Source organism: Pygocentrus nattereri, chromosome 13 (genome assembly GCF_015220715.1).
Source record: "Pygocentrus nattereri isolate fPygNat1 chromosome 13, fPygNat1.pri, whole genome shotgun sequence".
In the NCBI taxonomy this organism is placed as follows: domain Eukaryota; kingdom Metazoa; phylum Chordata; class Actinopteri; order Characiformes; family Serrasalmidae; genus Pygocentrus; species Pygocentrus nattereri.
This window is the reverse complement of record NC_051223.1, coordinates 5,477,572-5,494,069: the sequence shown is the minus strand read 5'-3', so window position 1 is coordinate 5,494,069 and position 16,498 is coordinate 5,477,572. Positions and strand designations below refer to the sequence as shown.

General features: G+C 39.2%; 1 protein-coding gene across 1 annotated transcript in view; it reads left to right on the top strand.

Moving 5' to 3' along the window:
* Positions 1 to 16,498, top strand: part of LOC108435027 — a 32,041-nt gene that overhangs the window by 867 nt on the left and 14,676 nt on the right. Inside the window, exon 3 of the mRNA XM_037544271.1 lies at positions 493 to 652. Coding sequence (XP_037400168.1) covers positions 493 to 652 — 160 coding nt within the window. The remainder of the gene's footprint in view (positions 1 to 492; positions 653 to 16,498) is intronic.

The window sequence follows — 16,498 nt, the reverse complement described above, 5'->3', positions numbered from 1 at the left end:
TCAATTCCCCGTCCTGGTGACCAGGGTCCTTTCTGTGGGGAGTTTGCATGTTCACCCTGTGTCTGCAAGGGTTTCCTCCCACAGTCCAAAGACATGCAGTTGGCCACTACATTGCCCCTAGGTGTGAGTGTGTGTGTGATTGTGTGTGTGTGTGTCTGTCTGCCCTGCAATGGACTGGAAACCTGTCCAGGGTGTATCCTGCCTTCCACTCAATGACGCTGGGATAGGCTCACACACTCCCCCCGTGACCCTGAGGGAGAAGCGGCTTAGAAAATGTGTGTGTGTGTGTGTTTTGAACGGTCTCTCCTTTTCTTTCAGGAAACTTCCTTCCAGGTGGTTTTGATTTCCAGTGGACATGCTTCCTTTGTGTTGATGAACTATGGACCTATTGCTCCAACAAACAAACCACTGGCGGTAAAATGATCCTAACATCACGTCTGTGATATGAAACTTTTGTCTGTATGTTCTTTTTTAAAACGTTTGTCTCTGTAGGCGGGATATGCCACAGACGGCACAGACTGGTTTACGATTCTGTGGTCAAACGTCAGTGACCACGTCAACTTTTCAAATCTCAGTAACATGAGCAATGTGAACGTCTCGGGGCGCTGGGCCTTCGGGGTAAACGGACGACCCAGGGACAGCACTACAAAAGGTAATGATTTTTAAGACTTTCTCATAGACACTACACCTGTCAACAGAGAACAGCTGGTATAATAAATTCATTAGCAATAGCACATAGTGATCTTAGGATTGTGTTCAGCCATGGAAACCCATTTCATGAAGCTCCTGAGGCACACTGCTTATGTTTGCAGAGGAAGGTAAGATCTCTGTAGAAGTGAACTGGAGTGAACTGGAGTATTGGCTGGCACTGGGCCAACTGTTCTCACAAATTCCTGAGCACAGTCCAATACAGTTCAATCTAGTACTCCAGTCCACATTTTCCAGGTTTTTGCTCATCTCGTCACTCATCTCCATGGCACAAATGGGCGCTGTAGTTCTGTGCATGCTCTCTTATTAGATTCTCTTCTGAACTATGTTTGAATCAATACTGACCTGGTATTATCTTTGTGTCTATTAATTACACTGGAGAGGTTTGACTATCTGGATATTTTCATAGCATTATTATAGATTGATGTCTGCTCTTTGAGAATATCCTAATGCACCTGCAGTTCAGTTTTCCTCCATAAGCGCTCTGATTTCCGATATGATATTCTGTAGATTATGTAGATGTTCTCTGTATTGATAATCTCGTTTTACTAGATTACTACAATATGTCTTCATGTTTGCTTTAATCCTGTGTGTTGTTTTGCCTCATTACCCTTGAAACACAAGGGTAGCCATGCTTTTGCTGTAAGACGTGCACTGAAACCATGAGGCCACCACTAACCACATGCTTCACCCCAACAGTGGCCAACCCTGAACCCACAGCCCCCAACACTAAACACAAATAGCATATATACAGGACTTAGACAATAACATTACCAACCCAACACACATACCATATGCTTTGCATGTGGCCATCTGCCTAGCCACTTACCTATAGACACCACTTACCTTTCACCATTGTGTGTTAACCTAGATCTGATCTATAACTGACTTACCGAAAGAAATGTACAGGAGCATGAAATGTGTGTTTGAAAATACTTACTCTGGGTGTATTGTAAATTTTGGTCCTAACTGTAGAGGTGTGTAAATAAATAAGTCTCATTAAAAACAACAAATAAATAGACAACAATTTAATGGCTAAGAATTACTCAAGACCATGAATTAAAAGCTGTTGTATAAAATATATAACAAATGCATTGGGTTTAATCTGTTTAATACTGTATTATTTTAGAGATTTGCATATGTATGTACCCATTGGTTCCACAACTCTACGAACAGGCAAGACAAGTATGTTTGCTTATTTTGAATGTGCCATAATTTGCCTGTAATTGGAAGATAATTGTTTGCCGCAATTCCTTTGAAACCTGCAAATAAACAGAACACAAAGAAGGAAGCGAAGGTATTGTGGAATAAATCATATGGTTTATCAGCGGTTTTGAAAATTTGTTTACAAATTTGTTTACAAATCCCTTACTGTAGCACTTTTTCTCACCTTATCATAGCATGCAGTATTAACCTGAGTGTTTAAAAATACTTTAGCTTTCTGCCACACCCAGATCCCAAAGCGACTTCTGTGTGTAGAGCTGTATTCTCTCATCACATTGCAGCGCCTTATGACATTCTGTTTGTATGTTAACTATACAAACAATTTAAATGGAAAAAAAATTGGCATAGAATTTAGCGTGTTATCACTGTGTCAGCACGTGGGGCAGCACGGTGGCGTGGTGGGTAGCGCTGTCGCCTCACAGCAAGGAGGGCCTGGGTTAGATTCCCTGGCCAGGCGGCCAGGGTCCTCTCTGTGTGGAGTTTGCATGTTCTCCCCGTGTCTGCTTGGGTTTCCTCCAGGTTCTCCGGTTTCCTCCCACAGTCCAAAGACATGCAGTCAGGCCAATTGGAGATGCTAAATTGCCCCTAGGTTTGAGTGACTGTCTGTGTCTGTCTGTCTGCCCTGTGATGGACTGGTGACCTGTCCAGGGTGTATCCTGCCTTCCGCCCAAAGACTGCTGGGATAGGCTCCAGCATCCCCCCGCGACCCTGACGGCTTAGAAAATGGATGGATGGATCACTGTGTAGGTCATGTATATCACTGATGTTGAAAGAAAAGCTTGTATCTGGATCTTTGTCATTTTTCAGTTTTTGATGTAATCTGAAAATGCTTGTTCTTTATATTGTGTGTAAATTTCATGACAATTGGAACAAAAGAAATGGCCAGCAATTACTTGGAAAAAAACTCTGGTTCCATTGACTTACATTAAAATTAAAGCAGGTTTTTTTCATCCCCTGTATAGTTCTCATTTTGGAGGTATGAGGTTTTCTTCCAACATCAGCGATTCATCATGCTGCTGAAAGTTCATGCACCACCTTCCTGAATAGTAAAACATTTTTTGCTAGTGACCTGCAAAAGCTAGAAGCAATCCTCATTATAAAACACATTAATAGCACATTAATAAAAAATTAACTGCAAGGCAATGTTGTCTTATTGTGTCTGCTTTTTACCTTTACTACAGCTGCCATTCTTTTCAGGAGATTCACGTTTCATTTTCCAAAGAACTCAGTAGTTTTGCTATGTTGGCTTGTTTTGCCATAATTTAGCTACAGTAGGAAGATTTGTGTTTGCAATAATTCCTTTCAAACCTACAAATAACCAATACATACAAAACGTATGGTGGAATGAAATATGTCATTGTAGTTATGAAAATGTGTTTAAAAATCCATGAATATGAATTTCATTTAGTACTTATTGACTGTCTGTGTCTGTCTGTCTGCCCTGCGATGGACTGGCGACCCATCCAGGTTGTATCCTGCCTTCCGCCCGAAGACTGCTGGGATAGGCTCCAGCACCCCCCCGTGACCCTGACGGAGAAGCGGCTTAGAAAATGGGTGGATGGATGGATTTAGTACTTATTTATTATCCATTCATATCACAGTATAAAATTACAATTTGATTATTTAAAGGTAAAATTATTTTTCAGCACTCCTAATGTAAATGTGTATCCATGTCCCTGAATACTTCTCATTAGTTTTTGATACTGATCTTCTAAATGTATGAGTGTGTGTGCGGTTTGAATCCTCACCATATAACACATTAAGTATGCATTAATTGCAAGATGGTTTTATATTATAAAAATCAATATACCCACAACACCTTAAGGGAAACTCCCTTTAGGCAATAAACAGCACTAATGGAAAAATGATTGACAAAATGATTAATTTTCTATATTATTCCAATAGCATTATCATAGTAACATTGCCAAAAGTCATGGGACAGGAACTAGTATTGTGTGGGACCCCCTCTAGACTGGTGAAGTGCAGCAACACCACATGGCATCAATTCCAGAAGTGGACGGAAGATGCCTGGAGGGATGTTGAGCCATGCCATCTGGATATCCACAGCACTGTGGTGTTTGTAGGTGAAGGTGTGAGTGGAACTTTTCACCACATCCCATAAATGCTGAATTGGGGCAAACATGCAGGCCACATAATTTGTCAGAACTTTCCAGAATGCTCCTCAAACCAAGCCTGGATAGCTTGGGCCTGATGGCACGGTGCATTATGCTGCTCGAAGATTCCATCATTGTGGGGGTCCATGAAGGGCTGCAAATGTGAATAATGTAAATGTAAATAAATGACCATTGATCAAATATTTTTGTGATTTTCCCACAGATACCATTCGTGCAGTGCGACTGAAACTCACCACAAGCTTGAACATAAAAGACAACAATAACAAAACGATCATCTTACAACATGCAAGTTTCTGAATTCTTTCTAGGTTGGGATATAATGGAAGACAAGTGTTGGGAATACATGTTTAGAATACAGAAATTAAGCATCTGCATTAAGTGTCATGTTTGAGTAGACTGATAAATCAATGTCCTGGATTTAGACCTGGATTTTAGCTGAGCAATTTGATTTATCTGCACATGAATGCCTTTACTTTTAAGTGTGTAATAACTGTGTAGTTACACCTTAACACTACATGCAATAACAGTGTAACGACTGATGATTATTCACACTTAAATATGGATCTCAGAAATGTTATGTAAATGCACATTTATAACAATTTCGGGTTTTACCTATGCAATTACATAAGTGTACATAAGTCTACATCTTTATGTAGGTACTGTAAAATGATAGATTGGATGGTATTAATCCATATGATTTGATAAAGTTAAAGTGCAAGTATTTTGCAGTAACTTAGTAAAAGTTATACTTTATTATAAGCACATAGTTCCTGTGGTAGATTTTTTGTAGGTACCATAAAATTACAGATTGATGAGCCAACCATTGCTTTTGGGGTAGTATAACACACAAGGTCTGTGCAGCACTATGATGGCAGCACATTAACTGCAGTGTTGCGTATGTATGTACACTGAGACAAAACAATAGCAAGGCGGATTAACATAAACCTACCAATCCAATGGGCATGCACCCGCTCTTCACAAGTAGAACATGTACCCCAATGAAGACGACATAATATCAGACAGCCAAAGCGTACATAATAAAGATAAAAAAACTCATTCAAGTCATTAAGTCAATTGAGTCATTTAAGCATCCTAAGCTAAAGCGTACTGCCACAGCAGGTGTTGAGAATGACTTTTCATTTATGTCTTACCTCTGATGACTTTATGCTTTAAAACAGACAGTTTGCAGATCACTACCAACAAAAGATGAAGCTTTTTGTCTTTAATTTAGGTAGCTGACACTTTGTATTTGGCTTTGGAAATGGGCGCCCTCTGTATTACTCTGTTGAAGTATCAGTGTCACCTTTATGGAGATTCCTGACACATCTTTTGAATATTGGGAAAGTATATTCAAAAGAACGCAAGCTCACTGCTGAAACCTGATTGAGGTAATGGCAGATCGAGGAACTGTTGATAAGCAGTGTTCGGAGAAGAAACGGAAGTGCACTTTGAGGATTGGCGTGGCCTTAACACAATGACAAAGCTTAAATTAGTTCTCACTGCAAGTCGACACAGCTGTTTAGATTTTGTTTTAATTGGCCATGGGGCCTTAGGCATGGGATGAGGCCTGCCTTCACCCTATTATACATGTGTAATTAAATAAGAGAAAATATGTTGCTAACAGTGTACATCCAATAAAAAAGACACTAGTTTTTCTCAAGTGCTTTATCAAAATATATGCGAAATGTAATCTGATTATGTTCATTTTTTATGTACTGTGATGTTACTGAATATATTTAGGACAGTGTATTCAATATTCAGCCATCACTACTTTTTCAAAGCATTCTGCCCAATACCGGTACTCAAACAATCAAAATGTAATGTACTGTTACTTTGCATGGTTATATTAAGACAACTTTTCCCTCATTTTTTAGAACATGTGTGTAGCTCAAGTGAATAATAACATTTATTCAATTTGTTTTCAGCTTCAAGATGAGCTGAGGAGGCGAGGCACACCAGCCAATGTAAGAGTGAAACTGACATGCATTCAGAAGAAGAGACCATGATTAGTTGATGCAGAACGACCGAGAAGAATGTCACAGTTGTTTTAAAAGTCTGCAAAAACTGTTCAAACTATAAAGGAACTTTATAACACTATAATAACAGACCACGTCAAACAACATACACAACGTCTAACAGTTTGTAAATGAGTGCTGAGCGTGACAAATTTAATAATGTATGATATTTTAATTATTATAACATTATTAACAATTTACTTAATAAAATTGGAATTATCAACCATTCTTCCAAAATCTAATCATTACTTATATTGTGCTAATAATGATTTTGTTATTTCATATTAATATCTCATAAATTACTTGATTATTTTTATTGTTGGTATATCATTGCTTAGGTACTTAAATAGTAATGGTAGTAGTTACTAATTTGCCACTTTGTGAGGCATAAACATTTTCTTAATGCTTAGGAAATCATTATAAAGTGGTTAATAAATACTTTTTTGAAAGATTAATAATCATGTATTGGGTCCCTACTACAAGATTGTGATTTTATGAACTATTGTGGCATGCTGCCACTGGCTGTGCATTGGGTGTTTTCAGGCTATGCAAATAAGGCTCATGGGAAATGTGTGTATAGTCCCTACAGGAAGGATTAATTGTGTTTATCTTGCTGTTCCTTAGTTTGAGTCAATGTTATTTGGATGATTTCTTATTTGGGTGTGTGGGTTGGAGGGTTTTCGTGTCCTAGGAGAGGGGCACCAGTGGCATGAAGCCTTTGGTTAGTGGTGACCCTGCCCCCCAACATGAGTTCTGTGCATGTATGTTGGATTTTCCACTCATTCTCAATAAAAAGCAGAAGGCTGTGCTTTGTGTAAATAAAATCTAAATGAGATACCCGTATGCTGACGCTTGATTTCACGCACTGAAGCTGATTCATCACTCAAGGTTTCATAAATTAGACATTTTAACCTGCATCCTCTGCATTATGCCCATCTCAAACAGGTCCACGAGAGTACGTATCTGTAGTGGCTCTAGGGCTACTAAATTTTGTTTAATTTAGAACCTTTTTGCCAACTGTGTTTGCAAACTGTGGAATTAGACCTCCGCATTTAACCCATCCACAGCACAGTGAAGCACCCACATGCATGCACACTAGTGAACACACACACTAGGGGGCAGTGAGCACACTTTTGCCCGGAGTGGTGGGCAGTGCGATCCACAGTTCCCGGGGAGCAGTTGGGGGGTTAGGTGCCTTGCTCAAGGGTACTTCAGTCATGGACTGTCAGCTGGGGGGGTCGAACCATTGACCTTCCGGTCATAAGACTGGTTCCCATACCTCCAGCCTCCACGACTGTCTATTCTTGATGGGCATACCAACATCTAAAAAATCAGGCAAAGATACCCAATTTGTAGTATTCTCTATGGTGGGCAGGGTTCCCAGGTCCACAAAAGTCTATAGCTCAAAGTTTGCTTATAACCTATCCACCACAAACTGAAGCTTTTGTGACTGCATTTTCAAACTAGCCCAGTTTGGCGGGAAACCCACAAACCTGACAACCCTGACAACCCTGACAACAGGTACATGTGCTGTACTGGAGACTCCACAGCACAACCAAAGAAATGTGATAGCACATAATTCTACATAACCACCTCTTCTGCAGGTTGCTCTGCCCAGCTCAGAACAGGGCTGGTTCTGATCATTAGAAGACAGTTAGGCATGTCAAGACGCAATCTGCTAGTGGTCTAAAAGAGTATGTGTATAGTTTGGTCACACTGTGATTTCAGCTCTGACCAGCAGAGTGCAGTGCAGACAAATGCACTGAATGCCTTGAAACAGCAGGAAGGACTGAAAACGTATTTACACTTACATACATAAACTTGCAATATCCATTACAAAGGGGAAGGGTTGGTGGCAGGAGCATAGCCATGGAACAGTCACAGAGGAGTGGATGAGATTGTAGGTATGGAACATTAGAAAACAAAGGAATGGATGGGAGTATAGCTCTGGAATATCAGAAACGTAGGGGGTGAATGGGGTAGTCTGTCAGCATAGTTTATCATAGTGGATCATCATGAATTTAGTATTTTTCACAAACGATTATACAAATAATTCATATTTCTATCAAATTATAGAATTAGAGCTCCAAATCAAATCACATCAAATTTATTTGTATAGAACTTTTTACAATGGATGTCACAAAGCAGCTTCACAGAATTCCAGAAAAGACAAAGTTTTAACAAGAATGTAAAACCCCCAATTGAGCAGGCCAGGGATGACGGTGGCAAGGAAAAACTCCCTCAGAGCTGAGGAAGAAACCTTGGAAGGAACCAGGCTCACCAGGAGGGGACCCATCCTCCTCTGGTCAAACTACCTGCAAATGATTTTACTACTAATATTAATAGCAGTTGTATGAAAACATCAACATAGTTTTCCGGGCAGCTAGTCCAAGGCAGGTGGTGGTAGCTGGGGCGTGGGCAGCCGGTCTGAAGTGGGAGCAGGAGAGCTCAACAGTCAGTCGTCCTTCAGTGTCCAGCCGGTCATGTTGGCAGTCATATACTCGGAAAAAAGGCAGGGAGATGGAATTAGTTTTATTCTGTTTGTTTGTACGTTGTTCAGCCTGGATTTAAAGATTGAGACTATGTCTGAGTCATGAACATTTTCTGGAAGATCATTCCAGAGTTTGAGGGCTTTATAAGAAAAGGCTCTTCCCCCAGCTGCAGCCTTATGAATTCTAGGAACTATTAATGAGCCAGCACTCTGTGATCTGCGTAGTCGTGATGGCTCATAATAAGGAATAAAGTCTTGCAGGTACTCAGCAGTGTCACGGTTCGCTCCTCCCACTTCTCTATGTGCTTTTTCTGTTAGTCTGGACACCACAAAAGATATCTTGGCTTGGTCTGATCTTTGGACCCAGAAGGAGAACCTCTGTTTTGTTACTGTTTAGTAGGAGGAAATTACGTAACATCCAGCATTTCATGTCTTTTACACAGTCCTCTATTTTCTTTAATCTGTATTTGTCATCAGGTTTGGCTGATATGTACAGTTGGTATCGTCTGCGTAACAATGAAAGTTAATGCCATGGTTACTTATAACTGTGCCTATCGGTAACATGTATAGTGTAAATAATAATGGTCCTAAAATAGAGCCCTGCGGAACTCCAGATCTTACTTTTGAATAATTGGAAGATAAACTGTTTACACTGACGAACAGATAACGTTCTGTTAGATAAGATTTGAAACATGATAGGGCCGTCCCTGTGATTCCAACCATGTTTTCTAACCTTTCTAGGAGAATATTGTGGTTTATTGTATCGAAAGCTGTGCTGAGGTCAAGTAGCACTAACAGGGATACGTAGCCTTGATCAGAGGCAAGAAGAAGATTATTAGTTATTTCAACTAAAGCCGTCTCAGTGCTGTGATGTGACCTGAATCCAGATTGGAATTTTTCATATATATGGTTCTTATGTAGATATGAACTAAGTTGTTTGGCAACAGCTTTTTCTAAGATCTTAGATATAAACAGAAAGTTAGAAACAGGCCTGTAATTTGACAAAACGGCAACATCAAGATTTGGTTTCTTGATCAGAGGTTTGATAACTGCTAGTTTAAAAGCTTTGGGAACATGGCCCAGACTAAGGGACGTGTTTACTATAGTTAAAATTGGGTTTATAATAACTGGCAGTACTTCTTTGAGTAATTTTGACGGAATTGCATCGAGTGTGCAGGTTGTGCAATTTGCAGAAGAGATAACCTTTTGTAGTTCTAGCTGTGGGAGTCAGTAAAAAGTTTCTAGCCTTTCTTTTACAACTGTGTTTTGTTTTATATCAGCCACGTCAGATAACAGCCAAGTTGGATTTAATACTGTGGGTTGGATTTGTTGTCTAATATTTTCAATTTTATTATTAAAGAAGTCCATAAAAGCTTTACTGGTGAGAGTTGCTGGAATTTGTGGTTCAGTACCTGCCAGATTTTTGGTGGTTCAGGAAATCTAAACAGAACTCTAGGATTATACTTATTATTCTCGATCAGTGAGGCCAGATATGCTGAGCGAGCTTCAGTGAGAGCATTTCTATACTCTATAAGGCCGTCCTTCCAGGCAGAGTGGAACACTTCCAGCTTGGTTTGTGGCCATTTCCGCTCTAGTTTCCGAACTGTTTGTTTAAAGACACAGGTTTTATCGTTGTACCGTGGGGCTTTTTCTGCCTTATCCTTTTTATTTTAAGTGGCGCCACATTTTCTAAAGTAGATCGGAAGGTATTTTCTAAATAATCAGTTAGTAAATCTGGCTCCATTGGGTCTGATGGGGTGAAAACTGGCCTTCATAGTTCTAGGTTTTACTGAGCACTTTGTAGAATAACGAGGGGACATACATATATTATGGCTAAGTCGACAGCACATGACTGAGGAGGCCTTGAGCAAGACACCTAACCCCCAATTGCTCCCGGGGTCATGGATAGGGCTGCCCACCGCTCTGGACAAGTGTGCCAAGTGTGCTCACTGCCCCCTAGTGTGTGTGTCTATTCACTACTGTGTATGTGGTGTTTCACTTCACGGATGGGTTAAACACGGAGGTGGGATTTCCCCGTTTGTGGGGTTAATAAAAGATCACTTACTCAATTCTAAATATTTTGTCTGTGGCTGGATGTGATACAAACCTCGCAGACTATATTGTAATTATGTTGTCTGACAACAAATTCATTCCAAACCACAGGTATCTGAGTAATGTGAATGTCCCAGGGTGCTGAGTTTACATTCTTGTAAACCAACCTAGTGACGCACTAAGTTGTGTATGAACATGTGTGTCTGTGTGTTTGCCCTGTGAAGGACTGGTGACATGTTCAGGGTGTTTCCTACCTCCATCCTACCTGGTGTTAATTGAAGAAATATGTACTTGTGTGCATCCCATTCCCGCAGATAATGTTCCTGTACAATCATCATTTGAAAAAAAAAATTACAAGATAAAATTCCTTCTTTCTGTTGCAGCTGCAAGATGAACTGAGGAGGAGATGCAAGCCTACCACTTTAACAGTAAAAGTAAAACATGTACAGAAGAAAAGTCCATGATTAGTTGAATTGGATTGACTGAGGAGAATATATCATCCTTCATCCTTCATCATACCAATGAACATACTGTTGAATTTGGAAACGACTACCTAAAATGTAACGGTTTGTTCAATGAAATGGCAAAAGAACACTATACACTGTAACATAAAGAAGGCAGAAAGGGTTCTTTGTGCAGGTTGTGTGCAGGTTTGTAGAGGTTTAGCTGAAAGTTTCGATTCAAACATGGAATTAGAATCTCAGCATGTTCATTTGATCTTCTCTGATTTGAATTCCAAGCTAAACCTTTCCATATACCAGAGGGGGAGTTGTGAAGCATCAAATTTGCCACAGGAAGAACAGGCTGTTTTAAGTACGGTGTCAATTGAAAGTAAAAGACAACATTTCTTACTTCACATGTTCATAGAAATCCTCCTTGTCCTCTCTTACAAATGGAGTTATGACATAACTGAAGTTTGAGGAAAGACCACGCCTAAACACCTCCTACTTAATCCCAGATCCCGATAAATACCAGTCCTTCACTCCTACTCGTAACGAATTTCGCACCCCACCTCCTCCCCATTCTCCTCCACCTTGTCCACGCCTGCAATTGATCTTTAATATGGGGGGTGTCGGCCTTCTTGCGACCCGCAGAAGCTGTACTGAACTCCAGCCCAAAATTCCTCAGAGTTCCCCTCCTCTCATCATCTCACTTACGTGGTCTGCATTCGCAAAGAGCTGTTTTATGGCTTCACATAATGCTCTTACAGTCAAAGTTCCAATAGTGTTTAGCAAACTCTTTCTTTCTTTTCCAGGCAGGTTCACTACAGCTCTGTTGTTTTAAATGTCTTGCATGACTGCTTAATAATTCTTAAACACCCAAAATAATTAAAAACATTCTTTATTATAAAAACATTTTATTCTGTTCATAAGAATTTCTATGGCTACCAATAACTAATACATGTGGACCTTATGACCATTGTCTTACCTTGATGGAAAAAATGGTATATTATATATATAATATTTTCAATGTAAATCCAGCATGAAATTTCATTATCTGGGCGTATAGTTCTACTATTTTCAATTTCTAAATAACAAACATTACTTGCCAACATAACAAGATATTCAAGCCACATTACTACACCACAGGTTCAAACATGTACAGAACACTTTGGCAGGTATAGGTGTGTTTTTCTCACTCTTATAACTGCAAACCTTACATAACAGTTTAATGACCACTAAGTAGTCCATGCTATGTACTGGATACACCCTACAATTAAGAACCAGATTGTACAGAAAGTGAAACTATTTTATGCAGACACAAAAGGTTCATCTCAACTTGTACACGTTGTTCATCGTGACAAAATTAAGAGCAACCATTTATGTTTAATGATGGGACACCTACACATGTTTGGAAGCTTTTGAGGTATGATTTAAATGCCAAAAGATCATGGATAACTGAGGCTTCTTTTTTGAATGGAAAGTTTTCTTTTGTATCACTTTTTTTTTTAATCAAATTTCACTGTAATTATATGTTTTAAGTTGACTCCACATACCCTGTCCTGACCTGAGAGCCTTTTACTTTATTCTTTTATTTTGAAATGCTAGGGTATGAAAAGGTGCAAATATGAACCGTTCTCCTTTGAAAGTGAACATAGTATACTTTTTGAAAGCATTTAAAATACACAACCTGACCTCAAGGTCATTGGTTTAGCTTTCAGAATACACTTTTTTTAGTCTGTAACTTGAACAAAAATGTAGAGTAACCCTGTACAGTAACCCTTTTTCTGACAGAGCATAATATTTGTTTAGTGCATCTTTGGACATTATTTGCATACATTTTTTACAACTTAAATCCAGCATTACATTTCATCATCTGTTGTAAATATGATGGTGCACTCTTAGAAATAAAGGTAGTAAACTGTCACTGAGGTAGTACTGCTCTTGCCATTGTGGTGGGTTCCTCAGAGGGACATCTCGGTATCTTTGGTCAGGGAACATAACTGTACCATAATCCATTGAAAACATATTTTCTAAGTTGTACTGACTCCACACCCCCGTCATGTCTCCAGGCTTTTAATTTTACTGTTCTGTTTTAAAACATTTGGTTATGAAAATGTACTTTTCACCTGGAAAAAACTATTTTAAGGTTCACAATTGCACCTTAAAACAACTGTTGTGCCTTTGAGGGAATATTTACATTGTTTGTACCCTGACAGAACCTTTATTTCTAACAGTGTATGATATAATTTTACTGTTTTTTCTAAATAACAAACAAATTCAGACAAAAAAACCTTAACAGAACCTTTTGGCAGGTGCATTTGTGTTTCTCACTCTCGTAACTGGACTCCTTATATAATAGATGCATGACTGAATAGTTCATGCTATGCACTGACACATGCCTTATAATTAATAACTTGAAGCATAAGCTTAGACTTTAAGAAGAAATGAAACCATTCTTAATCTTCTAAGCCGCTTCTCCTTCTGGGTTGCGGGGGATGCTGGAGCCTATCCCAGCAGTCATTGGGCGGAAGGCAGGACACACCCTGGACAGGTCGCCAGTCCATCGCAGGGCACTATTCTTAATCTTCACTATATTTTAAAGTGCATTTTAAGAAGAAATTCACAGATTACATCTTATAAACGCTCCCTGAACCCTTTAGAAGTTGTTTGTTTTATGGAAAGTGAAACTATTTTATGCAGCAGGTTCACCTTGACTGCATTCTTTGGACGTGCTGTTCAGCCAGTTATGTTTAATGATGCGATAGTCGATACTAGCACTACGCTGCTGTTTCGACCCCTTCAAGCGCAGATGTTTGGAAGCTTCGACCAGGTGATTAAATGTCAAATGATCATGGATAAATGAGGCTTCTGAGTGTATCAGTGCACCACTGAAATCCGGAGCTTTGATTAACTGGAGCTTTGAACCTGTGATTGAGGGGTGATAGCAACAAAGTGACCATCATAAGTGAATACCCATTCATAAGTGACCATCAGTTCCCTGTGAACACATTTTTTCTAAAGGGGAGAACATGATATTTACATTTTTCCAGCATGTTATTTTTGCCATGGAGGTCCACTTAAAGTCAACTTCTGATTTATTGGCACCCCTCAAAAAATTAGCTAAGATTACTAAACTAAACAAACCAGAAATGCAAAGTGTCATATATTAGGCCTTGTCATGATTGGCCCCCTCCCAGTCCTCCATGTGCTTTTGTTTGGTTTTGGTCTTGTCCATGTGCTTCCTTGTTTTGATTCTTCCCTGCCCTGCCCCCTTGTTTCCAGACTCTGCCCTTGATTGTTTTCACCTATTTCTTGTTACCCTGTCTGTCCCTCTATCTCTCTGTGTTGGCTCTTTGGCCTTGCACTGTTTAATCCCTGATATTGGATTTGCAATTAATAGATCTCACTTCTCTAAGCATACGCATCCATCCTCCGCATTACAGGCTTAAACAAATGGGTACTTTGGTGTACATAAGTCATCTTTAGTAGACTGCCCTGTTTAAATTATAACACGTTTTTAATTGGGTTCAAATCTGGAGGCTGAGAGGGCAACTGCAAAAATTTTGAGTTCCCACAGCCATTTCTGTTTGGATTTTGATGTGTTTGGGGTCATTATCTTGTTGAAAGGTGAATCTTAAATGAATGCTTATCTTATTTTGTGATGTTCTTTAGGTTACGAAATGTAAGAATGTCTTAATTCTTACACATTACTGTTTAGTTCTTTTCACATATTTTGTAGTATAATGTTTAAATGGTACGCTTTTCACTTCTCAGGACAGAGTACCTAAGTTTGAATAATATTTTGTCTGAGATGAAAGATTTCTTTTACAGGGCAAGTTGCCTGCACTTACCAAATATACTGAAATGTTGAGTTATGTATGCATGGTTTTCATTGGAAAAGCTTCAAGAACAGAGTGAAATCATCGTCATTTGTACCATTTCCTTTTATAACACAGTTTGACCATAAATACCTGGTAAAGTTGAGTATAGTACACTGTAATGCACAAGAATTATTGTTTCAAAAGACAGAGTTGTCAAACGCCCTGCTTTCTTTTACAGTTCAGATTCAGTTTTCTATCTAGGTAATATACATATATACTATGTAAGATTCTACAGATTTGAGTGATCTGAACTCCTACTCACTAACATACAAAGAGGAAAAGGACTGTCCAGATTGTTATCAGTGTAAAGTTCAAAAGCCAGCATCTCTGATGGTGTGGGGGTGTGTTAGTGCCCATGGCATGGGTAACTTGCACATCTGTGAAGGCACCATTAATGCTGAAAGGTACATGCAGGTTTTGGAGCAACATATGCTGCCATCCAAACAACGTCTTTTTCAGGGACATCCTGCTTAGTTCAGCAAGACAATGCCAAGCCACATTCTGCACGTGTTACAACAGCGTGGCTTCATAGTAAAAGAGTGCAGGTACTAGACTGGCCTGCCTGCAGTCCAGACCTGTCTCCCATTGAACATGTGTGGCACATTATGAAGCGACAGAATACGACAACAGAGACCCCGGACTGCTGAGCAAATGAAGTTGCACATCAAGCAAGAATGGGAAAGAATTCCACCTACAAAGCTTCAACAATTAGTGTCCTCAGTTCCCAAACCCTTATTGAGTGTTGTTAAAAGGAAAGGTGATGTAACACAGTGCTAAACATGCCCCTGTCCCAACTTCTTTGGAACGTATTGCAGGCTTCAAATTCAAAATGAGTGAATATTTGCAAAAAATAATAAAGTTTATCTGTTTGAACATTAAATATCTTGTCTTTGTAGTGTATTCAATTGAATATAGGTTGAAAAGGATTTGCAAATCATCGTATTCTGTTTTTATTTATGTTTTACACAACGCCCCAACTTCATTGGAATTGTATTTCCTTTTATTTGCCACAATGCTGCCCACAAATATACAAGGACATAATTGTCCCATACCAGCTTTGTGACAAGCAGGTTTGGGTGGTTGAACACATTTAAACTTGGCAACAGGCAAAGTGCTTCAGTGTGAAAAGGAGAATGTGCAGGAGTGCCCTCCTGTCTGAGGTATGTGATCTTCACTAGCTTTTGCAGTTTGTAAAATTGTATAATGGTAATGTCAACAACATAGCAACTGGTTCATGATCTAAAGTAAGATTCATGATTTTTCTATTACAGATTTGAATATTTATGTGACATGCTGAGTTCTATGTGGCAATGGACCATTCAGTTCAAATACCTGTGGTATCTCTGAAGACAGTGGCAATCATATTAATGATAAGTATGTTCTTTAATGGGTTTTATCCAAAATTGACTCAGTCAACTTGAAAGATTAAAATAGGTTGCTGATTATATGTTCATATATGCTGTCTTGATATTTCATAGGTGGATTTACAAAAGCACAAATAGGTAATCACACTATTTAAATGTCATTGGACTTTGCCCAGTTCATCATG